The sequence below is a fragment of the Panthera uncia genome (assembly GCF_023721935.1).
Source record: "Panthera uncia isolate 11264 chromosome A3 unlocalized genomic scaffold, Puncia_PCG_1.0 HiC_scaffold_11, whole genome shotgun sequence".
NCBI lineage: Eukaryota > Metazoa > Chordata > Mammalia > Carnivora > Felidae > Panthera > Panthera uncia.
Window position 1 is genome coordinate 42,691,771 of NW_026057578.1, and position 27,768 is coordinate 42,719,538.

General features: G+C 40.2%; 1 protein-coding gene across 2 annotated transcripts in view; it reads right to left on the bottom strand.

Moving 5' to 3' along the window:
* Positions 1–27,768, bottom strand: part of DZANK1 (double zinc ribbon and ankyrin repeat domains 1) — a 72,498-nt gene that overhangs the window by 34,068 nt on the left and 10,662 nt on the right. For both annotated transcript variants that reach the window (XM_049651189.1, XM_049651188.1), the window contains exons 5-10: positions 22,704–22,818; positions 21,185–21,302; positions 20,021–20,145; positions 15,819–15,904; positions 8,411–8,528; positions 3,623–3,736 (exon numbers count right to left, since the gene is read on the bottom strand). In XM_049651189.1, coding sequence (XP_049507146.1) covers positions 3,623–3,736; positions 8,411–8,528; positions 15,819–15,904; positions 20,021–20,145; positions 21,185–21,302; positions 22,704–22,818 — 676 coding nt within the window. The remainder of the gene's footprint in view (positions 1–3,622; positions 3,737–8,410; positions 8,529–15,818; positions 15,905–20,020; positions 20,146–21,184; positions 21,303–22,703; positions 22,819–27,768) is intronic.

Here is a 27,768-nt window from a genome sequence, read left to right on the forward strand (position 1 = left end):
AAAAAAAAAAAAAAAATATATATATATATATATATATATATATATCCCTCAGCATTGACAAGTCCTTTAAATCAACAGAAGATCGGTCCGTAGCAGCAGACTGTGGGCAGGAAGAGGATGGATGATGCTTCGTGCACTATGTGGAGTGAGATGGAGAACAACACAAAAATAACAGTCCCTGCTGGTGCCTTGGGGAAGGTAAGGCTGTTGGCTTCTGTCAACAACAGGAATTCCCACTGACCTTGGAGGTGCCTCTCTGGGTGAAAATGTTTTCTAAAAATCCACTGCCCTTGGGGTGCCTGGGTGGCTCAGTCGGTTAAGCGGCCAACTTCGGCTCAGGTCATGATCTCATGGTCCGTGGGTTCGAGCCCCGCGTCGGGCTCTGTGCTGAAAGCTCAGAGCCTGGAGCCTGTTTCAGATTCTGTGTCTCCCTCTCTCTGACCCTCCCCCGTTCATGCTCTGTCTCTCTGTCTCAAAAATAAATAAACATTAAAAAATTAAAAAAAAAAAATCCACTGCCCTTGTAACACTTGGGAAAGCCTCTGGGATGCAGATTCTCAGCCCAGGGTTTCCAAACAGGTATCCTGTGAGTAGAGGCAGCAATACTGATTGGCCATAAAAATCGGGAATTTTCCTTTAAGATCAGATGTTACGGTGATAAAAGTCTCTCTAGAAAATCAAGCCTGATTAAATCCTGTCCCTGCTTTCAACCCTTCAGGGTGCACTGGGAGAAATCTGAGCTGCTAAGTATGGTAGAGAAGGCGCCAACTTGGGGCGCCTGGGTGGCTCAGTCGGTTAAGCGGCCGACTTCAGCTCAGGTCAGGATCTCGCGGTCCGTGAGTTCGAGCCCCGCGTCGGGCTCTGGGCTGATGGCTCAGAGCCTGGAGCCTGCTTCCGATTCTGTGTCTCCCTCTCTCTCTGCCCCTCCCCCGTTCATGCTCTGTCTCTCTCTGTCTCAAAAATAAATAAAACGTTAAAAAAAAAAATTAAAAAAAAAAAAAAAGGCGCCATCTTGCACAGCCCACAGCACCCCCAGCATTTCTGCAGCTCAACAAAACCAAACTGTTTACAGAGTTTTGAAGCACACCCTGCAGTTTCCAGTCTCTGGACATCTTCCTAGAATGCCCTCTACTCCACCCCACCGCCAACACACACATGCTTATACACACAAGCCACTTTTCTTTGTCCCATCCCTTCCCCATCTGGCAAACGCTTGTGCCTCCCACGATATCCCTCGGATGACACCCCCTTTTAAAAGCTATCCCTGGCCCCAGCCCCTGGTAAGAGTGAGTGAATTCTCTCTCTGTGCCCCCACCCACCCACCACGACTGCCACCTCCACCACTGCAAGTGTGTGCAGGCACAGGGGCAGTGGGTCCAGGGATCAGAGCCCAGGGAACGTTGGGTGCAGAGGATCAGAGAGTGGTCCAGGAAGCAGCACGCTGAGGAAAAGTCACATCGAAGGTGTCTTTGAAAAATCCCTTCAGCGCATGAGGGTTCATACCGGAGGTGCAAGGCAGAACTCAGAGAAACAGTTGAAGGAAGTTTCATGGCTGCACCATGGTGAGGGATGCCAGCAGCCTCAGACTAGGCCTGAATGCCTGTGACCCCTGGAGACTACTCCTTCCTCAGACCCCTTCCCTCAATCTTTACTATTCAAGGGACCCTAAAGTGAGTATCCACTGACTATAATACCTCAGGCTCTTACCACTCCCCTCTCCATCCATCCAACAAAAAAATTAGTAAATTTTCATCTACCTGACCTTGGCCCAGCCAGTTCTTCCACACCTCATTTCTGAAGGCTTACACTGCTTGGAATACTTAAAAACCTTTCAGAGCCTAAATGTCCATCAACTGACGAATGGATAAAAAAATTGCGCTTTATATACACAATGGAATACTACGTGGCAAGGAGAAAGAATGAAATATGGCTTTTTGTAGCAACGTGGATGGAACTGGAGAGTGTTATGCTAAGTGAAATAAGTCATACAGAGAAGGACAGATTCCATATGTTTTCACTCCTATGTGGGTCCTGAGAAACTTAACAGAAGACCATGGGGGAGGGGAAGAAGAAAAACAAAATGGTTAGAGAGGGAGGGAGCCAAAACATAAGAGACTCCTAAAAACTGAGAACAAACTGAGGGTTTATGGGGGGTGGGAGGGAGGGGTGGGTGGGTGATGGGTATTGAGGGTACCTGTTGGGATGAGCACTGGATGTTGTATGGAAACCAATTTGACAATAAATTTCATAAAAAAAAAAAAAGTCCTAAAAAAAAAAAAAACAAAAAACAAAACTTAGCAGAGAAAATGAGAGAAATCTTGAGAGTGCAGGCAGGCATGTCCAATTCAAGAATGTCTAGGAGAGGAAAGAGGATCATTTGGGGAGTAAATAGCTGAATGGTTAGAAAAAGTAAAAAAGATGTGGTTATCTCAGTCAAGAATCCTTAAGCAGAGCGGCAAATAGAGATTCAGAATTTCCTCAGTATCCAAAGTCCCCTTATTATAAAATTTTTACAAAACTTTAATAAATACGTTTAAACATTTTATCTCATATTAGTGGCATAAAATAAATATTAAGTATATTCAGAGTGTATTAATAAACAACTTCTTATCAAATTAAAAAAAAAACTTTCAGAGTGAAGGGGAGCTTGGAGGTAGAAGAAAAAGTGGATTTGCCTTTTCTCCATTTGCCCAAATGAAAATCCGCAAAGTGACTTAGGAGTGTTACTATTCCAACTGACATTAAATCTATGCATTTTCCTTATTACTAAAAATGCTTGCTTTTTTATGCCTCAAATTCTCTTTGTTAAATCTATTTTATTCTATAGTGACATTTACTTGAGATTAAAGAGAAGGTGAATGGGACTATACATTGAAAAATGGAGAAAAGATACAGTTGTATGCTTAGTGATTCTACCAAAAATATTTTCATGGTATGACATTGTCTAGCAAAGTTTTCTGAATATATATGATGATGATATTTAACTTTTTTTTTGACTCTTGTTTTTCATCCATATGACTATAATTATTCTTTTCTGTATAACAGGGGCCCATAAACAAATAAAGCGAATAAGAGCATAAAGCAATTTTAAGGACATGAGTAAAAGTTCTTAATTGCAATGTTCAAGTTTAAATACATAAAGTAAAAGACTGTCTAAGTTGGGGCGCCTGGGTGGCTTAGTCGGTTAAACAACCAGCTCTTGATTTCGGCTCAAGGTCATGATCTCATGGTTTGTGAATTCGGGCCCTGCATCGGGCTCCACAGTGTGGACAGTGTGGAGTCTGCTTGAGATTCTCTCTCTCTCTGCCCCTCCCACCTCAAAATCAATAGATAAACTTAAAAAAAAATAAACTCTTAAAAAAATTGTCTAAGTTAGCTGTATGCATTTTGGCCTTCAAATCCAGGTTCAGGGAACACATTTCCTTGTATCTCTCTTACATTATAGATCCTATTGGCAGGTCAAACTGTTGGGCAGCATGCGTTCCCAACCATTAGAATGGATTTTGTTCACAGATATTAGTTTATCAATTGTTCACCAACTCCACCAGCTAAAGACATTTAACTGCTTAATATCATTTTCCGTATATTTTATTCATGCTTTTACAGAATCACGTTTCATTACCTTCAAGCGGAGGCTGGCCTGTGGCTGCAGCTGTAGAGTAAGAGAGGCCTCACACACCACACAGATGGGAGTATTCATGGGCACCATGTTTCCACACTCTGCACATAAGCCCATCTGCACAAAGAAAGAGGTTTGTCTTGGAATGCAAAAAACCGAAGGTATAAGTAGATCTTAGAATATAAGATTTGATTTGCTTTTGTAAAAAATGCTTTAAAATAATTACCTTTAATCTAATTTTGTTTCTTTTGTGAGTAAAAAATGTTTATTGTGGAAAACAGGTGTGTGAAAAACAGAAAAGAAAAGATATCTTTGGGACACCTGGGTGGCTCAGTCGGACAAGTGTGTGACTCTTGATCTAGGCTCAGGTCATGATCTTGCAGTTTGTGAGTTCGAGCCCCATGTCAGGCTCTGTGATGACAGTGCAGAGCCTACTCGGGATTCTGTGTCCCTCCCTCACTCATGTGAATGCACTCTTTTGTCTCTCAAAATAAACAAATTTAAAAACAATTTTTTTAAAAAGGAAAAAATATCTCTTTTTTTCAAGTTTATTTTGAGAGAGAGTGTGTGTGAGCAGGGGAGAGCAGAGAGAGAGAAGGAGAGAATCCCAACCAGTGTGGAGCCTGATGCAGGGCTCGAATCCATGGACCATGAGATCATGACCTGAACTGAAATTAAGAGTCAGATGCTTAACCAACTGAGACACCCAGACACTCCTTGTAAGCACAGTGGAGTAAGGAAGCCCACAGATACTCTCTCCAAAAAGCAATTATAAAGTTGGATAAAACTGGGGAGCCTGGAGGTTCAGTCAGTTAAGCATCCGACTTCAGTTCAGGTCATGATCTTGGGGTTCGAGAGTTCAAGCCCATATCAGGCTCAACACTGACGGTGTGGATCCTGCTTGGGATTATTGTTCTCTTGTGTTTCCCTGCCCCTCCCCTGCTTGTGCTTTCTCTCTCTCTCTCTCAATATAAATAAATAAAAACTTAGAAAAAAAAAAGTTGGATAAAACTGCCATTTTGGATACAAAATACAATCATTTCAGACTCTGAAAGTCACCAAAGGCACATAAGAAACTGAAAAGCGGTGAATTTCAGATAAAAACACTACAAGTCTACATGGTTCCTGCTTGAGGCTATCCCCACCCTCCCTCAGCTCTGTTAGTGTGGTAGCCTCACTGGGGCAGAACAGACTGAAGAAACCAGCAGCTGCTGATAGGCAGGGCTCACTTGATTTGGAGGACTGTTCAGATGACAGTCTTAGTGGCAAGCAAACATGGAGGGCCAGTGGCTCTACTAGCCTGAAATCATGGTCCTGTTTGAGGCAACTAGCTAGGGATTTAACAGAGAGTTCCAGGAGGAAGGTCAAATATAGGGGGTTTGAGAAGCTCCCCATATACCCTTAGTTGAGTGGAGGATATGCACATGTGTGGCATAAACCAGAGTGAACGTAAGCCACTAACACATCTCTGGCTGATGGAGGCTATACACGGAGATTCAAGGGAGTTCAGCATAAAGTAAAAGCTGGGGCAGACTTGTAAACAGCCTGAAGCTTGAATGTTAGGTCCAGCCCACACACAGATCCCTCAGCAGAGAGTGGAAGCCTTACAGGACTAAGGTATTTGAGCACAACTTCTGGCCAACATTCAGTTGAGCTCTAAGCTATGCAGACCCAGGGGTGATCCAGACTTATAAATAAATAAATGAATGAATGAATGAATGAATGAATAAATAAATAAATACCTGATATCAGTGGCCATACATTTTAGGGGAGACAAACATGAAAAATTTAATCCCAGTAAACAACAACAAAACAAAACAAAACAAAAAAAGAAAAGAAAAAAAAACACTAGGAGAAAAAGTCAGAATCCAGAATTGTTACGATATATTATATAATCTAAAATCTCCAGAATTCAAGAAAAAATATGAGGTATGCAAAAACCAAGAAAGTGTGACCTATAATCAGGGAGAAGGAAAAAAAAAAAAGCCAAACAGTCAATACAAATAGTATCCCCAGATGTTGGATTTGGCAAAGATTTCAAAACAGCTATTACAGAAATGTCAAAAAGAACTAAAGGAAACCATATTTAAAAGATTAAAGAAAGTATGATGACAATGATCTGAAAAATAGGGAATCTAAATAAGGATATAGAAATTATTTTTTAAAAACAATCATATTAAAACGTGGAGTTAAAAATTAAAATAACTGAAATGGAAAAAAAAAAAATCTCCAGAGGGATTCAACAGCAGGTCAGAGAAGACAGAAGAAAGAAGCAATGAACATGAATATAGTACAATAGAAATTTTCTGATCTGAAGAACAGAGAGAAAAAGGATGGAAGAAAATAAACAGACTATCAAACAAGCTGTGAGACAACATAAAACATATCAACATACATGTAAAGAAGTCCTAGAAGGAAGGGAGAGAGAGAAAGAGGCAGAATAAGAATCTGAAGCAATACTAGCCAAAACTTCCCATATTTGAAGAAAAACATTAATCCCAAGAGAGATAGACACAAAAAAATCCACAGTTAGACACAATATAGTACAATTGTTGAATGTCAAAGAGAAAATCCTAAAAGTAACAAGAGAAAAAATGACTTATCACATACATCAAAAACCACGGAGGTCAGAATGTAGGAGAATAATATGTTCAAAGGGCTGAAATTAAAAATAACTGTCACACAAGAATTCTACATCCAGTAAAACTATCTTTCAAAAGAGGATGCAAAGTAAATGTTCTCGGATAAACAAAGGCAGAAACAGCTGGCACACATGCCTTTAGCAAAGGAGGTCTGCCAGGCTGAAAATAAGCGACACTAGATTATGACTTGAGTTCACAGGAAAGAGAAGATATGAGAGACCAGATTTCATAAATACGTGGGTAAATATAAATGAGTGCATAAACATCTTCTCTCATCTTTAAATGATGTAAGATCGTGTAACACTGCATTTTCAGTTCATAACGTATATGGATGTAATATGTAGGACAATATATGTTACAGAAAAGATAAGTAAGTGGGGAGGAAAGGAGTTTAGCTGTCACCCACTGGATGGTGGGGAAGTTCAACTGGGGTGACATGGACCCAAACTGGCAAGAAAAGAAGCAAAAAACCGAGTCCAATGAAACTTGTTTGGAAATCTCCCTCTGGGGAGCCCGTAGAACATGCTGGGAAGCCACGTGCAGGCATGCTGCTGAAACTCGCTGGCAAACGGCCCACTGGGATGCCTGAGGACTATCTGGAAGCTGGCTGGCATGCCAGTGAAACTCACTGAGCAGCTGTCCATGGGGTGCCCCCGAAACTCACTGGGGTTCAGCACAACTGGGTTCCTGTAGGTTAGTGAGCACCGTCAGAGCAAAGAGAGTGTAAAGCATACCGGAACCAGAAAGAAAAGCCAAGCCCATTCTCCTGCAGTGTCCCTCCAGCAGCAATGTCCCTCTACTAACAGAAATGAACACGTAGCCAGCTGGCACAGGAGAAATGTATAAAGGGTCCTGCTCCAGCACTCACAGGGCAGGACAATGAAGGGAGGACCTGGAGCTGTAAGGTGACTTCTGCATCTCTTATGAGACTGAGTGTCTTGGATCTAAGAGCCAGGAGGAGGCTCCACCCCTTCGAATCCCAGAAACCCAGCTGAGAGCAGGACACAATAAGTAGTTAATAAATAGTTCAAATTACAAAGCTGTTTATATATTACAGCATATTAACAAATATTATTTTGGGGGACAATATAGATGTTTCAAAGTTCAGCTCATCATTTAAAATATTTATAATCTCTGGCAACTTATCCTCCCTGCTCTGAAAATCTGTTTTCAGGCAAGTGAAAAAGAACGGACGCTGCACCGACGAATGAATATAAGCAAGGAAAATTAAAACTGACAGAAGCTGTTCATATTTTATTTGCTGTTTTATCTTCTTTATGAAGTTCCAAATATGTTATAGTAAATTAAATTAGCTTCTACAATAGTCTTGAGCAATGAATTAGAATAAATTATAAAAAGATACCTGTTTAGATTCTGACCCTTTGCTTGAAGATAGAACTTAATTCTAGAACTCAGCTTGACCCCACTGAATTAGTGGCTTTTTCTTGTGACTATCTTTTTAAAAATGGTTATTTTTCAGTCCACATCACAGGTCCTTTTATTTCATTTTGTAAACCCTACTCCAAAAAACCCTAAAGTATCAAGTGAATAACAGATAATACATTTCAATGAAGGTTTTGATTGTTAGTAAACTGAGTATGTTTTCTAACTAACTATAAACTTATTAGTAGGTTAATACCAATTATTATCTACACTTAACAGCCAAAACTTTTTAACTGATCAATCTATAGCTTATACAAACAGCATCTTTGGACAAAACGATATATCTTATAGATATACAGACTTGTAACAAATACCTCTCTCCATTTATTTCCAGAATATATTTCCTTAATGTACCCAGGTCATGAACTGAAATATCACATGAGTGGGAAATACATATTTATCCATTCTTATTTATCATTGAAACAATAAGGCTTCAGTCTCCCTCTGAGCCTGTGCTTCTGTAAGGCCACCTGCACTGGCATTGCAAATAAGGTTTTTCATTCTTGAATGGAAACTAAGGCAACTTTTAAGGTTTTGGGGTTTTCCATCCTGAAGTAGGAGACTGGATAGTAAGGCATGAACCTGCCAGTAATTTTTTCAACAAATATTTATGTTTGTGGATCACGTGTCCCAGGTACAATGCTACTGCTGCTATTAAAGATCAGATAAACCAACGAAAGGCATTTTTAAAGATTCTGCTGCTCACCTGAGCTCCTTCTGGGGGTGGGAGACGACAGCCAAATATGGGCAGGACAGGAGAGCCGCATTCTTGACAGAAGCGAGCAAAGGGGTCAGATGGGCGGGGGGCCAGGCAGTGGGCACACCTACAACAAAATAGGTTCCTCATTGGCCACGTTCTGAGGGGTTCACATTTAGAAGTCAGGTGAAAATCTCACAGTGTTCAAACATTTTAGAAAATAAAAAGCAAAACAAAGAGTAGACCACTGTCAAAGGCTATGGACCAAGTTGAAGACAGGAGATGCTTCTCCAGTCATTTTATTACAAAGTGGCCTTCCACCTGGACCCACTGGTGCCCCTCACCTGGCCTGGCTACCTCACTTCCTGACAGTGGCAGAAGTTCAGCAGCAGCCTTGGTCCCACTTCAGACTCGTCCTATCACACAGGATCTGGCATGTGTGAGCCCCAGCAATTCCAGTAATGTCTACATTAATTATACTTTTCTGACTTGCTACATGACTTCTGAGTCCAGTCTAAGTGCCATGTCTTCTCACCAGGCACGCTGGAGGGCCACTTCTTGCCCAACGAAGATATACAAACGGCCAAGAAACACTGTTGTCATAAAAATGCTCAACATCACTTGTCATAAGGAAAATGCAAATCAAAACCACCATGAAATACCACTTTATATCTATGAGGATAACCATTAGAAAAATAGAAAATACAAGTATTGGTGAGGATGGTTAGAAATTGGAACCCTCGTGCATTTCCGGTAGAAAGTGAACTGATGTAACTGCTGTGGGAAGCAGTGTGGCAGTTCCTCAAAACATTGGACAAAGAATTACCATAAAATCAAAATTCTAGTCCTAGAAGAATTGAAATCAGGGACTCAGATACTTGTACCCCAATGTCCAAAGCAGCGTTATTCATAATAGTCAAAAGGTGGTAACAGCTCAAATGCCCATCAACAGATGAGTGGATGAACAAATTCTGGTGTATACATAATGGACTGTTTTTCATCTTTAATATGGAATGAAATTCTGATACATACTACAACATGATAGACTTTGAAAATACTATACTAAGTAAAATAAGTCAGACACAAAAAAAACAAATATTGTCTGATTTCATTTACCTAAGGTAACTAGAATAGGCAAATTCATAGACACAGAAAGGAGAACAGAGCTGGCCAGGGCCTGGAGGGATTGGGTAAAGGAGTTACTGCTTAATGGAACTGAGTTCTATTTAGAGTGATGAAAAAGTTCTGGAAATGGATAGTGGTGATGGTTACACAACATTGTGAATGTACTTAATGCCACTGAATTGTATACTTAAAATTTGTTAAAATGAGAGTGCTCCTGGGTGGCTCAGTCAGTTAAGTGACCGACTCTTGATTTTGGCTCAGATCATGATCTCACAGTTCATGAAATCGAGACCCACATCAGGCTCTGTGCTGACAGCGTGGAGCCTGCCTGGGATTCTCTCTCTCCTTCTCTCTGCCCTTCCCCCGCTCACGTGCGCAAGCGCACATGCATGCGCTCTTTCTCTCTCTCAAAATAAATAAACATTTAAAAATTGTTAAAATGGTAGATTTTATTTATGTATACTTTACCACAATAAAAGTATAAAGAGCCTCAAAAATTGATTATAGCAAATAAAAGTAATAATGTATTGTGGGGATCATATTTGTAGAAGTAAGATAAAGGACCACAATAGCACAAAGGCTACTGTTACTCAGTTCCTGGAGGTATACTATCGTAAGGTTCTTATGCTATATATGAAGTGGCATAATGACACTTGAGGATAGACTGTGATGTGTTAAAAATTTGTATTATAAATCTGAAAGCAGCCACTAAAAAAAAAAAAGTTATAGCTAATAAGCTAACAAAGTGTATAAAATAAAATGGAATCATGAAACATACCCAATTAATCCAAAAGATGGCAGAAAAAAAGGAAAGAGCAACAGAGAACAGATAAGACAAACATAAAACAAATAGCATGATGGTTGATTTAAATTCAAACATATCAATAGTCAGAATAAATATACTCTTAACATCCCAATTAAAATGCAGATATTATGAGGTTTTTTAAAAAGCAAGACCTAACTAGATGCTGCTTAAAAAAAAAATTTGTAGGGATGCCTGGGTGGCTCAATCAGTTAAGCATCTGACTTTGGCTCAGGTCATAAGCTCGCAGTCCGTGAGTTCAAGTCCTCGCATTGGGCTCACTGCTGTCAGCGTGGAAGCTGTCAGCACAGAGCCTGCTTCGGATCCTCTGTCCCCCTCACTCTACCCCTCCCCTGCTTGCACTCACTCTCTCTCTCTCTCCCTCTCTCTCTCTCCCCCTCCCTCTCTCTCTCATCCAGGTGCCCCTAAATAAACATTTTTTAAAACCTGTAAATAAGGAAAAACAAATAGGTTGTAAGTAAAAGGATAAAAAAAGATATACCATGCAAATACTAATCAGAAGAAAGCAGGAAGTGGCTACGTTGACATCAGGCAAAGTAGATTTCTGAGCAAAGAGTATCACCAGGGTTAAAGAAGTTTATTTCATGATTAAGAGAACCTAAGAATCCAAATTATGTGTATTAGGTTTACACATAATAATAAAGCTTCAAAGTATATGAAGCAAAATCTGATAGAAAGCATGGATAAGTAGACAAATTCATAATTATAGTCATAGATTTCTCAATCATTGACTAAGCAATAGACAGAAAACTCAGTGAAGGTAGAGAAGAGTTAAATAATAACATCAACCAATTTAACCTAATTCACATTTATAGAATACTCACTTTAGCAAAGTACACATCAAATAAACATGGAGCATTAACCAATCCCATCATACAATATATGCTCTCTGACCAAAAAAGGAATTAAATTTGAGATAAATACCAGACTATATAAGGAAAATCTCCACATATTTGGAAATGTAATAAAATACTTTCAAATAACCCATGGGTCAAAAAAGAAACCACCAGGATAGTTGTTAGAAAGGTTTATACTGAAACCAAATGAAAACACAACATACCAACATTAGGAGCTAAAGCAGTACTCAGGGAAATGCAGAATCCTAAAGGCCTATATTAGAAAGAAGAAAGGCTTCAAATAAAAGACTTCATTGCCTACATTAAAGAAATCAGAAAAAGAGGAGCAAATGAAACTCAAGGTTCACTTGAAAAGAAATAGATAAACCTAAACAGACTTATATCTGTCAAATAAATTGTGTAGTTTAAAATCTTCCTTAAAAGAAAACTCTGGACCCCAGTGCCTTCAGTGGTGTATCCTACCAAACACCTAAGAAAGAAATAATACCAATTCTACACAAACTCAGAAAATTAAAAAAGAGAGACTACTTCCCAACTCATTTGATGAACCCAGCATTACCCTGACACTAAAATCAGACAGAAAGACACGGAAACTACAGACCAATATCCCTCATGCACATACATGCAAAAAATTCTTTATATTTTAGCAAATCAAATTAAACATTATATAAAATAGATAATACTTGAAGTGAGATTTAACTCAGGAATGCATGGTGGATTTAAACCTTAAAAATCAATCTTTGTAATTTACCACACTAACACAAAAAGAAAAATCACATGATCACTTTAATGGATGGAGAAAATGCTTTAGACAAAAATCTAACATCCAGTCCTGATTTAAAAACAAAACAAAACTTTCAGCAAGCTAGGAACAGGAGAAAATTTCCTCAGTCTGGAAGGGCAACAAAAAAATCTACAGCCGATATCACATTTAATATTGAGAAATGGAGTGTTTTCTCCCTAGGTTCAGGAATAAGGCAGAATAACCACTCTCATCACTTCTATTCCAAGTTTACTGGGATGTTCTGGCCAAAATAACAAGCCAAGAAAAAGAAAGAAAAGGGATCTGTATATGTTCCAGCTGCAGAGAGCAGACTGCTCTCAGCTTGCCCAGCACCCTAGAGGAGCGAAGAATATATGAATAAGGAATGTTATCATCCAGGTGGCTTTAGGATCCTGAGGAGTAGAGGGGGACAGCACTGAGGAGGTCTAGATGGATCTAATTTGTGTAGGAGTTCCCTGTAGATAAATTACTGGCCACCCAACCACTATAACCTAGTATGTAATGGCTGAATGAATATGTAATCAACTGCAGCGTAACTGAGGCATCTAAAGCTCTAGAACTAGTCAGGTGTACCCCCCACCCAATACCATTTCCTTCCCTCTAATCCTACCTGATATTAACAAAGCATTCATAATTCTAAGGATAATCTCTATTTTATTGTGCTCTTTTGTAACTTTTAAATAAATCAATTTATATAGAAAGAAAGAAAGAAAGAAAGAAAGAAAGAAAGAAAGAAAGAAAGAAAGAGGAAGGGAAGGAGGGAGGGAGGAAGGAAGGTATATCCATAAAGGAAATGAAGAAGTAAAACAATTGCCTTTATTTGCAGGTGACCTGATCACCTATGTAGATAATTCTATGGACTCTACCAAAAAAAGCTGAAAGAATAAATGAATTTATAAGAACACTACATAAAAATCAACTTTATATTCCAGCAATGAGTTATCAGAAATTTACATTTTAAAAGCAATACCATTTACAACAGCATCAAAAAACATGAAATACTCAGAAATCAATCTGACAGAAGATATGTAAAACCTGAGCAATGAAAACTACACAATACAGGGGCACCTGGGTGGCTCAGCTCGTTGAGCGTCCGACTTAGGCTCAGGTCATAATCTCATGGTCGTGAGTTTGAGCCCCACATCAGGCTCACCGTTGTCAGCACAGAGCCCACTTTGGATCCTCTGTCCCCCTCTCTGTCTGCCCCTCCCCCACTTGTGCTCTCGTGCTCTCTCTCTCTCAAAAATAAATAAAACATTAAAAAAACCCACATACATAAAAAAAGAAAAAGGACAAGAAAAGAAATGTTAAAAAAAAAAAGAAAATTACAAAACATAGTTGAAGGATGTTAAAGCCCTAAAAAAACAGTAAGATACACCATTTTCCTGGACTTTAAAGACTCAAAATTGTTAATAACATCAATTTTTCTTAAATTAATATATAAATTAAATGCAATCCAAATCAAAACTCTAGCATACATTTTGTAGATCTTGAGAAGCCGATTTTAAAACTTATTTGAAAGTGCAAAGTGCCTAGAATAACCGAAACATTTTTGTAAAAGAACACAGTTGGAGAATTCATAATACTTAGCTTCAAGATTTATTATAAAGCTATGGTAATCAAAGCAGTGTGGTAGTAAATATAAACAAACATCAGTGAATCAGAATACAGAGTCCAGAAACAGATCCACACAAATATCAATTGGTTTTAAATATTTCAAATGTAATCAGTGAGGAAAGGACAATTGTTTTCAACAAATGGTGCTGGAATAAACTCACACCATAATCAAACATGGATCATGGACCTAAATAGCGATAAAACTTCTAGAAGAAAGCATAAATAAAATCTTGTAAGTGAAATATGTCATGGGTTTGAGAAAGACTTCTTAAATATGTCAAAATGAACATAAAGTATAAGAGAAAAATAAATACACTGGATTTCATAAAAAATAAAAACAAGTGCTTCAAAAAAAAAAAACTTTCTTAAGCAAATAACAAGCCAAAACTGGGAGAAAATATTTGTAAAACATATATTAACAAAAGAGAATATGTACAACTCAATAATGAGATATAGAACTCAATCTTTGAAAAGGGTAAAATGTTTGAACGGTCACTTTCCCAAAGAAGGTGTACCGATGGCAAGTAAGCACTTTTAAAGGCGCTCAAAATCATTAGTCACTAGGGAAATGCACATGAAATCCACAAACACCATCTCACTAGAATGGCTAAACATAAAAATTAAAGCATTGGTAAGGATGTAGAGAAAGTGGGATTCTCACACACCACTGGAGGGAATGTAAAATGGTGCACCTTCTTTGGAAAACAGTTTGGCAGTTTCTTAAAATGTTAGACATATACCTATCATATGACCTGGCCATTTCATTCCAGGTATGTACCTAAGGGAAATGAACCTATTATGTGCATATGATGATTTATATACAAATTTTCCCAGCAGCTTTATCTGTAACAGTCCCAATCTGGAAACAACACAAATGTCCATCAATAGACAACTGAATAAACTGATTGTGATGCATCACATAACGGGATATGACTCAGCAGTCAAAAGAAATAAACATTTGAAACATGCAGCAACATGGGTGAATTTCAAAATAATTAGGAAAATGAAAGAAGCCTGGCAAAAAAGAGCACATACTGAATTATTCCACTTACGGACAGAACCAAATACAAACTAAGCTACAGTGATAAGAAGCAGATCAATAAGTTGCCTTAGGATAGGGAGGAGCATAAGGGAGAGACTTCCAAAGGGTACAGTGCAGGAAACTTTTAGAGGTGATGGACTTGTTCATCTTCTTGATTATGGTGGTAGTTTCAAGGTTATATGCATATGTCAATTGTACTGTTTCTTTTTGCAAAATGAGGAATTAAAAAAATGTTTTTTGAGTATAGTTGCCACACAATGTTAAATTAGTTTCAGTTGTACAACCTACTGATCCAACTTCTTTCTATGTTTTGCTATGCTCACCACAAGGATAGCTACCATCTGTCACCGTGCAACACTATTAACATTGACTATATTCACTATGCTTTTATTCCTGCGACTTATTCATTCCATAACTAGAAGCCTGTATCTCCCACTCCTCTTTCCCCAATTTTGCCCATCCTTCTAACTCCCTCCCCTCTGGCAACCATCAGTTTGTTCTATGTATTTATAAGTCTGATTCTTTTCTTTGTTTATTCACTGGTTTGTTTTTTAGATTCTACATGTGAGTGAAATCATATAGTATTTGTCTTTCTCTGACTTATTTCACTTAGCATTATATTCTTTAGCTCCATCCACACTGTTGCAAATGGCAAGATCTCATTCCTTTTTATGGCTGAATAATATTCCATTGCATAAATATAATACATCTTCCCTATCCATTCGCCTATTGACGGACACGTAGGTTGCTTCCATATCTTGGCTATTGTACGTAACATTGTGATATACATAGCGATCAACTGTACTTTTTAAAGAAGTGCAATTTTATTGTATATCAATACACTTTTAAAATTTGTAAAACTTTTGGGGCATCTGGGTGACTCAGTCAGTTAAGCATCTGACTTTGGCTCATGATCTCACAGTTTGAGGGTTCAGGTCCTGCTTTGGGCTCCGCACTGACAGTGTGCAGCCTGCTTGGGATTCTCTCTCTCTCCCTTTCCCTGTGCTCCTCCCCCACTCATGCTTTCTTTCTCTAAAAAAAAACATTTTGTAAAATGTAATGAAGGACAGTTGGGTGAGCAAACACTATTCTTATGTCTCATCCTTACATTTTTTTGACAATATGTCTCAGTAGGATTTAAGAAACAGTAAAGAAAATGTGATACTTACTTGAGAAAGTCTGTCTGTCTTTGAATTCTCATGATCTCTGTGCTTGTCAAACTCTTCTGGCCAGTTATGTGTGCAAAACTAGGGAACTACAATTAAGGATACATATAAAATCATGGTAAAAGCTATGGTATAGTAAAATTTCATTAAAAATTCATTCTAATGGGCTGTCTTATCATATCCAGTACCCATCTTTTAAAAACCATGACAGAAAAAACATTAAGTACTGATTACCCCAAGTACCTGACATTAAAAATATCAAAGTGCTATTACAATTAGGTATGTATATTTCATTAAAAACAAGAGTTTATAAGAAAAGATATCTGAATTAACCATCAGACAGACCAGAGTTTAGAATTTAAAAACCTAAGTTGACCTTCATTTTTCTCAAAAATCTTTGAGATCCTTAGGAAACTCAAAGTAGTCACCTAAAAGAACATATGCAGCAACTACCTGTTGTTATCCAAAAACATTGAAATCATTTTGATATATTCTTATTTGAGCATTCACTTTGTAACAGGTACTGTGTTTGACACAGAAGGGGGGAAATATAAATATTACATGATACCTACCCTCCAGGACCTGAACTGGAATATACACAAAATACTGAAACACTGTAGGTTCAGTGTAGTGTGTGTGTGTGTGTGTGTGTGTGTGTGTGTGTGTGTGTGTGTAGTCCCATGGGACCCTAGAGGACATAATCACACTTGCTCCAGGGGAGAAGGGCCTCCCAGGGTGCTAACATCTGAGCTGGGCCTGGGGTGTAAAGAAAGGTTCGTCAAATGGACACAAGGACAATGGTAATCCCAAGCAGAAGAAACCCATTTGCAAAGGCACAGTGGCAGGGCAGTCCTCAGCCTATCCCGGGGCTCAGCCGTTTGACATGGTTTGGAGGTCTGAGGGGCTGGAGGAGGAATGTGGAGGGGAGAAGCTATCACTTAAGGAGGGTCTGACACTACTAAAACGGCATCATGTGGCCATTATCTCCTTGACATTTCACAATGACCTTACAAGGTGGGTAGCATTTTCCCCATGTTTTAAATGTTTGTAAGTTTCTTTTGAAACTTAATTTAAATTTCAATAATTTCTTTTTTTTTTAATTTTTTTTAACGTTTTATTTATTTTTGAGACAGAGACAGAGCATGAACGGGGGAGGGGCAGAGAGAGAGGGAGACACAGAATCGGAAGCAGGTTCCAGGCTCTGAGCCATCAGCCCAGAGCCCGACGTGGTGCTCGAACTCAGGGACCACGAGATCTTGACCTGAGCTGAAGTCGGACGTTTAACCGACTGAGCCACCCAGGCACCCCAAATTTCAATAATTTCTTAATAATTTCAAACTTACAGAAGAAGTACAGGGAGAGTACAAATAACTCCTGCATACCCAGCTTGACCAGTTTTTCACATTAACATTTTGCCCGGTGCACTTCCCTTCTCTATCTCTCTCTGAACCATGTGAGAATGGACGGCAGTTACGATGCCCCTTTCCCCCTACATTCTTCAGTGTGCACATCCTAAGAACAATGATGTCCTCTCACGCAGCAATGCGATTATCAAAACCAGAAAAGTTAACAGCTACCCAATACTGTGATCTAACCCCCAGATCTTTACTCAAATGTCATTGTTTGTGCCAATGACGTCCTTCACAGCTATTTATTTATTTTTTTCCTGGTTTAGGATCCAGTCCAGTGTCACGCTTTGCATTTAGTGGTCATGTGTCTTTTGTCTCCTTTAATCTGGAATTGTTCCTCAGTCTGTCCTTACTTTTCATGACCTTGACATGTTTGAATTTAATTTTTAGAATCTCCTTTAATTTGGTTTTGTCTGATGTTTCCTCCTGATGGGATTCAGTCACGCATTTTGGCCCAAATATGAGAGAAACGATACTGTGTCCCATCTCAGTGCCTCACACAAAGAGGCACATATAATCCCCATTTTTGAGATGAAGATGCTGAGGCTCAGAAAGGTTGAGTCACTTGCTTGAGGTCGCATCAACAGAATGTGAACTGTCTCAGGTACCTCAGCCTATCTGACCCCGGTAGGGTCCCTGTCTACCACGATACCTGCACGCAGAGCTTAGGAAGCTAGAACTTGTGCTGTAGGCAATAGGGAGTGGTCAGGGGTCTTGAGTTGCTTTCATGTCAGGTCCAACGTGGCATAGACCAGGTGTCACAAAGTGGTGGTCTACTGGCTAAATCTCGCCTGCCGTTGAGTTCCATTTGACCCAGATATACTGGTCCACAATGTTTCAAATTTTGATTTAATTGTTAATATTTACACATAAACAGGCAGGTTTCTGGCTTTTCTTGTAAAATCAAGATGTGGCAACACTGAGCCCATAGGCCTTCTTGTCAATAGTTGGCCAGAGCTGAGTAGAGATAACCCACTAACTGACTGGGGCATTCCACGTTGCTAGAGAACCCCCAACTCTTATGCCCTGAAACTGAAGCCTAGTGTAGGCTGTCATTTCTCTCCCACCCAGGCTGTACCATGCATTTACTCTGCTGTCTAGCCCCTGATGGCACCCCTCAGGTCAGTGCTTAGTTCAGAGACATCTTGTCTTCCTGGTGGTTGCTGACATGTTATAATACCCACCAGTATCATTAATTCTGATGTTCGCTGAAGTATGGTTCAGATGGGATTCAGCTGGAATGTTGACAAGAGTCTCATACCAATAGGAATAAAAAGAGTGGAAGATAAATATTTTGTGGTCCTTTTCTGGCCCCCTTGCTCCTCTGAATTCTAGTCAAAGTCCCCAAATGTGTCCTTAATGTTCCTATTTTTTAGAGGATTCTAAATGTTGGAGTCTTCACAAATTGTCTTACTCTATCTTTTCCTTGTAACAACTCTATCTGCCCACCCACCATATTTCTTGGAGGGCCACAAAGCCCAGGCCGAGGACCACAGACCTACTAAGACCTTCATGGAAACCTAGTAAACAAAAGAACAACTATCCCTGCAATAGAAGATCACCCTTTCCCAGTCTTCTGGAAGAATGGTTCCTTGGTTACCAAATGGACTAATTTACACTAAACACCTGTGAGCAATGCTCACCACTGTAGCCATTATAGTGTATAATACTGATTTTTAGACAGAAAAATATCATTTTGAAGAATGAGTGGTGTACGACAAAATGCAATCATAACTGTTTTCAGAAGACAGTCTCACGTGACCATAACAATTTGTAATGTGTCCAGAAAGAGTTTCTGTTTTTAGGAGATTTTAAATGTTGGAATCTTCACATATTGTCTTACTCTATCTTTTCCTTAAAACAACTCTAGGTGGGCAAGGTAATCCAAATAGTCATACATAAAGAAAATCTCTCTCTCTCTCTCTCTCCCTCTCTCTCTCTCTCTCTCTCTCTCCCCCACAACTCAAAAATAAATAAACATTAAAAACAACTTTTTCTGAGGTTGGGTTCTTGGGATTGGTTTGAAGCCCCTCAGATGACTCTACTATACATCCGTGTTGAGAACCACAGGGGTCTGTGCTCTGGCCCCAGCCTACCTTTCCCACCTCATCTCCTGCCTTGCTCACCATGCTCCATCCACACCAACCTCCTGGTACTCCCTCACTTTGCTATTGTTACTGCTTCCAAGATCTTTGCAGGGCTGGCTTCTGTTCATCTTGAATTCAAACATCAATTCAATTCCATTCAGAACGTTCAATTCAAATTTAAGGAGGACCTCTCTTGTCACCCCAAATTAGAACCACTCTTGTTCTTCCTCTGTGGTCATTCTCTATCCCACGGGTTTTCAAACTTCAGTATGCATCAGAAGAAGGACCAATTAAAACAGACACTGGGCCCAGCCTCGGAATCTCTGATTCAAAAGATCTGGGCTGGGGCCCGAGCATCTGTATTTCTAATAAACTTCCACGTGACGCTGATGCTACTGGTATGTGGGGCCACATTTGAGAACCACTGCTCTATCCCATTACCCCTGCTTTATCTTTTTCATGACATTTGTCACTATTAAAAAATTTTTGTTTGATGACTTACATGTTTATTATCTGCCTACCCCCACCCCCAATACAATGTAAGCTCCCGAGTACAGGGGCCTTTCTTGTCCAACGCAGTATTCCCAGAACTGAAACGGTGCCTGGCACGTGGTGAGAAGGCTGGGGTACACTGTCTTAAAAGTATTTCATGAGAAGATTAAGAATATAGGAGGTATTTAGTACCATAAAGATTTTCTTTAGAAGTTACCTGAGACTGGCGGGTGGGTGGTCTAGAACCTGATTCTTCATGGTAAGGTGGGATTTCCAGTGGACTCTCTGAGAAACGAAGATCTTTCCATGTTTTAGAGTCAGTTCTTTCACCTACCTCAAGGTCTAAAATTATTTCAAAAAAATCATTCTGTGGACATCTGTAATTATATATGTAATCATGCAAATACATCTTTATAGTTGGAAACCTTCTAAGTGACCACTGTCATCATATCTTTAACTAGACGTAGCAACTACATAAAGAAGCCTCCACTCAGTGAACTAGCACTAGGAAAGAAAAAATTAGCCTGGACTCCGAAAATAAAAATCTGCCCTGCTACATTCTACAATATTCCACATCAAGCTGAGAAAATAGACAAATCCAATGCCAACGTTAGCAGGAAACACTGTTTCTCCTAAAGACACACCGCAGCTGTAAAATGTCATAACAGCCTCCCCCCTTTTTTGAGTGGCTATTGTTTCTTACTTGCTGAGAAACCTTGTGCTCTGAAACCAGAGATAATCAGAAACTTTGCTGATTGAAATCATATCAGCAAGAATGAAACCTCCGACTCTTGCCTGGAGGACGTAAGTCACTCGGACACAGAGAAGCAGCCTCAATTTCCAACCTTGGTGTAGAGCATCAGAGAAGGATCTCTGAATACAACATTCCACATTTATTTTCAGTTTCCAAGGTGAACAAAACCCTGGTTCCCTTTACAATACATACTTGATGGTGAGCACTTTACACCAGGCCCTGCTTTGCTTCAAGTTTGTCAAAATTCTGCTTCCCAAATTCCACCTGCCCCTCTTAACCTTATAACTGTGTCTTTTCCTTTATTTGGTGAGATGCCCCATGGTTCCTCTGAGGTGTGGTATCCCTCGTTGCAATGGGTCGACAAATCTCACTTTGTTGGACTCCTTGATTATCCCTCTTGGTCTTTTTTTTATTTTAATATGAAATTTATTGTCAGAATGGTTTCCATACAACACCCAGTGCTCATCCCAACAGGTGCCCTCCTCAATGCTTAAACTGTTAGTGAGGACAGCACTAAGACTCAGATTATGGCTTACTTTTCTATTCCAGTATTTCTTATTCTAACCCTTCTTCACACAAGAAAACCAGCAGTGAACCTGTTTGGTGGTTTACAATTCTAAACCTTACCTTCATCCTGCCATGTCATACTTGGAGACTTTCTAAGGTTAACGTTCCAACCCTGTTTATTTTCAGCATTCTTACATTTCTTCCGTAGTTTTGACCCAACAAACCCATTTTTCAATTCCTAGGAATGAAGAGATTTCATGTCAGTCACTTCATTACACCCATTTAGAATGTGAAAATTAAAAATTGCCAGGTGGAGACAGTGTCATGGTATGTACTTCTTGCTGGGAAGGGTTTACAGTAGTTTTTTACATAGTAACCTCTGTTTTACTTTACTCTGAAAACACACAGCTTTGTATCTGGGCCCTTGGCTGGCAGCATGTCTGGTTGGTAGGGACCAGCAGTCAAACAGCCAGGAACAGCGGCCAACAGCAGGACATGAAGGCAGGATGTTACAATCATGGCAGTCTGGGGAATAACAAAGGGACCACCAGATCCAGGAAGTAAATAAAGGGTGGGGTCAGACCAAGATAGGACTTAAGTACAATACCTGCTCATACACAATCCTTATACTATTCTCCATGAACTTTCTTCTCCTGGATGCAGCCGGTTATGGCTTGTTCAAGCCTGAGCCCCTGCTGATGCATGTAGGCTCAGCCTCTGCTGGATGCCCCTGCCCATGGTAGATCTCTGATCTGATCACACTTGAACCCCACACTATACCTGCACCCACTGCTCTGCTCCCACAACCACCTCTATGGGCTCTGGTCCAAACTTGGGCTGAAGGGACTCCCTCACAAACTTCCAGTCATCCCCATCAAGACCTCCATGACTGAGACTTGTTGGCTGGTTGCCTTACCATGGGTTAGCCCATCCTCTGGCTCTTGGATCTATCTCACCGATGCCCATAGCCCAGGGACTGAAGTTTCAAACATCCTTGTAGATAAGTCTAGTTCACTCTCTAAAGAGGTGAGGCTTTGGTCACAGATGGTTTCTACTAGTCTGATGTATCTGTTCAACAAATGTACACTCACTGCCTTCTCCTGCCCACCTCTATGGAAGGCAATGAGTATGGCAGTCATGCTCTCTGCCACCTTGGAATTTACACCGCATGAAGAAGACAGACAACAAGCAAAGTAATCACATATTGAAAGCACTATACAGAAGGAGAAGGCCTGGATGCTAGGAGACAGCAATGATAGCACACAACATACAGAGTCTAGTTTGGCTGCCATATATACAGGGGAGTCACAGAGCAATAAAGGATTACTGAAGACAGAAACTGATCACTTGGGATACCAGGCTAAAGGTTTCTGCTTTCATCAATAGGTAAGTGGGGAATCAATGAAGACACTGGAGCATGGGCCGTGATGCTGGGTAGGAATGTCTAATGTGCAGGATGAAACACGTGCAGGATGGAATGACCGACGGGTAGGAAATCACTCTGCAATGGCCACTACTGACCTCAATTATAAGGACATGTGAGCATAGGGTACGAAATGAAAAAGAAGATGGGATCGCTGAGAAAGGAGGAACCAAGAATGTGGCGACTATCTGAAAGGGCTACAGGTTCATTACTTGCCTGCTTTGAAGAATCTTTGAGAATATTTTCAACATTGTCTTCAGAAGACACTGCATTTGGTGGCTCATAGCCCACCTGAAACACCTTTGTTACCATGCCACTCTGTCTGCAGTCCCTGAAAATTATTCAAAATAGAAAGAGCCTCTGTGTCACACAAAGCTTCAAAGAAAAGATGGCTAACAATTAAGAGAACTCTATGAAGTTCCTTGGCCTCACTACTAAGGTTATTATATTTTAAACTGGAAAAATCAAAGCACAACTTTTAAAGTCCTTCCTTACCCGGTTCTCAGTTAGATTATCTACTGCTGTGTAACAAAGCACTCCAAAACATAGTGTCTTCACACACAAACTGGGTTAGCCAGGCCCAGCTGGGTAGCTCTCATTTGTCATCTCTCACATGGTCAGATAGATATCAGTTAGACTGGAGTGAACTGAAAGATTAGCTCAGCTGGATGTCTAAAATGCTTTCTTGGGGCACCTGGGTGGCTCAGTCGGTTGAGTGTCCGACTTCGGTTCATGTCATGATCTCGTGGTTCATGAGTTCAAGCCCCACGTCGGGCTCTGTGCTGACAGCTCAGAGCCTGGAGGCTGCTTCCAATTCTGTGTCTCCCTCACTCTCTGCCCCTCCCCCGCTTGTGCTTGCGCTCTCTCTCTCTCAAAAATAAACATTAAAAATTTTTTTAAATAAATAAATAAAATGCTTTTTTCCCTCATATTCAGAGACTGGGCTAGCATAACTGGAACAGCTGGGGGCTCGCCAGTCTTCTTTCTCAGCCTTGGTGTCTATCTGTCTCTGTTTCCCTCTCCCTCCCTCTTATGGTGGTTAGCTTAGGCTTCCTCACAGTATGGATGGCTCAGGGAAATCAGACATCCTTCATGGTGCCTGGCTTCACCCAGGGTTTATGTTCCAAGACACCATAGCAGAAACTGTAATACTTCTTTTTATCTAGACTTAACATCATTTCTGAAGCATTTTATTGGTCAAAAGTAAGTTGTAGGGCCAGCCCAGATTTAAGCAGAGGGGCTTTACTGGGAGGCATGGTTTATTGCGTTTTTGGAGTCCGCCACACTCACCATAAGATTTCATACCTTAAGCCTCAAACTATTCTAAAACAAAGAGTGGGGTTACCAATAAACCATTCCATGTGAGCCAAGAGAATTTTCCTTCCTCCAGCTGAAGGTAGCATCTGCTCTGGCAAGCTTAATTCCTTACATACCAGCAATTTTTCAATGTATTCATAACATTTCACCATTAATCTTGTTCCTCTTGGATACAATAGAAGTTCCATGAGAAAGCAATATAGAGGTGCCCATAACTAAAAACTGGTGGTGACTGCATCTCAGCACCAGCAGCTTGCCTAGACTTTTTTTTTCCATTTATTTTATTTTTATTTTTTTAGAGAGACAGAGCACATGCAAGGAGGGGAGAGGAACATAGGGGGTGCAGAGCCTGACACAGGCTTTATCTCACAACTCTGGGATCATGACCCGAGCTAAAATCAAGAGGTAGACACTCATGGGCTGCCTGGGTGGCTCAGTCCATCAAGCATCCAACTTTGGCTCAAGTCATGATCTCGTGGTTTGTGAGTTCAGGCCCTGGGTCAGGCTCTATGCTGACAGCTCAGAGCCTGGAGCCTGCTTCAGATTCTGTGTCTCCCTCTCTGTCTGCCCCTCCCCTGCACTTGCTTGAGCTCGTGCGCCCTCTCTCAAAATAAATAAACATTAAAAAAAAAAAAAAAAGTTGGACATTCAAACAAATGAGCCACCCAGGTGCCCCTCTTAATTTTTAAAAACAACTTTATTGAGGTATAATTTACATGACATGAAACTCACCTATTTTAAGTATATAGTTTGAGAATATTCAGCAAATTTACACAATTGTGTGACCATTACCACAATCCAGTTTTAGAACACTTCTGTCACCCCACACCCCAAAAAATCCCTTATGCCTGTTTGAAGACACTCCTTGCTACCAACCCCTACCCCAGGCAACCACTGATCTGTATCTTATCCCTATAATTTTACCTTTTGCAGACATTTAAAATGAATTTCACCAGAGCACCTGGGTGGCTCAACTGGTTAAGCATCCAACACTTGGTTTGGGCTCAGGTCATGATCTCACAGTTTGTGTAGTCAAGCCCCACATCTGGCTCTGTGCTGGTAGCATGGAGACTGCTTGGGATACTTTCTCTTTCTCCCTCCCTCTCTCTGCCCCACCCCTGATCATGCTCTCTCTCTCTCTCTCTCTCTCTCTCTCTCTCTCTCAAAATACATAATCATTTAAAAATTTTTAAAAAATTTTAATTAAAAAAATGTCACCACACAAATATAGTCTTACATGTCTGGGCTCTTTTACTTTTCCATGCCCTAAAATGCTTTAAATTCTTTGATTAAGTAAATATTTGTAAACACATAAACATCAATTCCAAAACAGTTGAGAAATGTTAAACATTAAGCAATATACAAGTTTCAGGCTACATTTTTAGAAGAAAAGAATTATCAGAAATACATAATTCACGTCAATCACCACTATCTATCAGTGAGGGACAATACTGAAGAAATAATATGATCAATGGATATTTGCATGTTCATTGGCTGGAGCGATATACGGGTGGCTAAACTTTAGGGAAGCACATGTTTTGTTTTGTTTTGTTTTGTTTTGTTTTGTTTTGTTTTGTTCTTAATAACAAAACCAGTTTTACAGGTACAGAAATCTGGACGCAGATACAGATGATCTTTGCTTAACTCCTTCGCTCCAACGTTCATTTCATCTAAATGTTCACTTTTGGCCTCAGGTCTGTCATCCAATATACATACAGTCATCCTCCTTGCTAGCACACTTCCCGGACACCACAAACATCTCCATTCAGGAATCCTTCAAAGCCTGGATAACTGCAGGGCTCCCTGAAATGTGTGCTTCTAGCCCCCACCCCATCACACTAAGTAGAAGCCTGACTGCCCAGCCACTTGCTCTACTCCTGGAAGACATAGGTTGTCTCCACCATAGCCGGCACCTTCCATGGGGACCCAGCCAGGGTTCTCACCCATGGACTTTCTTCCCTCCAAAAGAAGCCCAGAAACTAGCTTCAAATGTCTGCTAAGTAGAAGGATTTCTTGACTGTATATCAAAAAAGGCTTAGGTTTGGGGTTGGAACTAGAAATCCTACTCAGCCCAAATCTCACTTGAATACACATAAATTTTTTCAAGGATTGAAATCAGAGGCCTTAAATATGGATCTTTAGGAGGAGTAATAGAAGGTACATTCAACAAAAATAAAATAAAATAAAAAGTTACATGTAGCTCTGTCCTCACAAAGATTATTACCCTCTCAATAAAACAACAGAATTACTTGGATGATTACAAGAGGTAAGAAGCTGGATCTGTAAGAATTCTGCAACTTGTCCAAGTCGGGTTTTCTCAATCTACTGAGAACTACTGAAACTTCAGGTTAGATAACTCTGTTGTAGGAGGCTGTCCTGTGCACAACATGGTTAGCAACATCCTTGATCTCCACCCATCAGATGCTACCAGCACACTCCCACTTCCAGATGTGGCAACCAAAAATATTTCCAGACATTACAAAATGTCCCCTTTGGGGCCCAATTATGCCCAACTGAGAATCTCTGGTTTAGGAACATGAAGGGGTTAAGTGGAAACCACTTACCCAGGCAGGCAGAGATTTTTCAAATACAGAAGCATGCCTTTTGAGTTGGGTCACACAACAGCAATCTGCTAGGCCTTTGTTAAGAATCTGAATAACAACAAACAACAATAACAGCTACTACATGTGCGATGCCAAGTGTATTGCCTCTGATCTTCACAATGGCTGTCAACTAAGTTTTATTAACTTCATTTAATAAATGGGGAAACTGAGAATCAGAAGGCCACATAACTTATTCAAGGTCAGACAAAGAGGAGCAAGAGAACTGGGATTAAAGTCCAGATCTGAAGGTCAACAACCTCCATCCTCTGTCCCACTGTCCAAACTACCTCTCTCGAAGCAGTGTTCTTCTTGCCTTTGTTGCTGCCTATGGAGATGACATCTGGATCTTTCCTCCACACATTATATCCTGCACGGGGCTGCAGAGGGATGACCGTGACATGCCCTGGTAACCTGCTAATGAGTTTACTTTATTCTGTTGCTGTAAAACTGGGATGTCCCTCATGGAAGAAAAATGGTTTTTCTTAGGGAACTCTGGCTCCCCCAACCACCTACCTTCAGTTCAAGACAACTTTTACCTCAGGGCAGCTCCATTTATCTTAACCGCCATATAAGGTAACTGACAAAGAAGGGAGAACCACCCAAGTTCATTCTCAAAACAATGATGATATCAAAGCGGGAATTTCCTGGCCATAAAGGTGGCTTTTAAAGAAGCAAAACAGATGTCAGAAAGTTTACAGACCCTGGACTAGACCATGATTATGCACCATTAAAACCTAAAACCTGGGGCACCTGGGTAGCTCAGTCAGTTAAGCATCTGTCTATTGATTATACAGCTCAGGTCACGATCTCACAGTTCATCGGTTCCAGCCTCGTGTCAGGCTCTGTGCTGACAACGCAGAGCTTGCTTGGGATTCTCTCTCTCTCTCTCTCTCTCTCTCTCTCTCTCAGCCACTCCTCCTCCTCTGTCTCTAAATGAATAAATAAACTAAAAACCTAAAACCCACCCCTGCTTGCTGAAATGTCCCCAAGCTCCCAGCCCCTCCTGTTCACCTGTGTTCCTCATTGACCATGCTCTGACGTGAAAATTCATGTATATATATAAGGACACATGAAGGCAAACACGTCCTTTTATTTCATTCTAGAATATTACACTTTAATAAAAATATATCTCATAGGCACCTGGGTGGCTCAGTGGTTGAGTGTCCAACTTCAGCTCAGGTCATGATCTCACGGTTCATGAGTTCAAGCCCTGGTTCGGGCTCTCTGCTGTCAGCACAGAGTCCACTTCGGATACTCTGTCCCCCTCTCTCTTTGCCCCTCTCCCTCTCAAAAATAAAATTAACATTGAATATATATATATATATATATATATATATATATATATATCTCCAGAGTGGCTT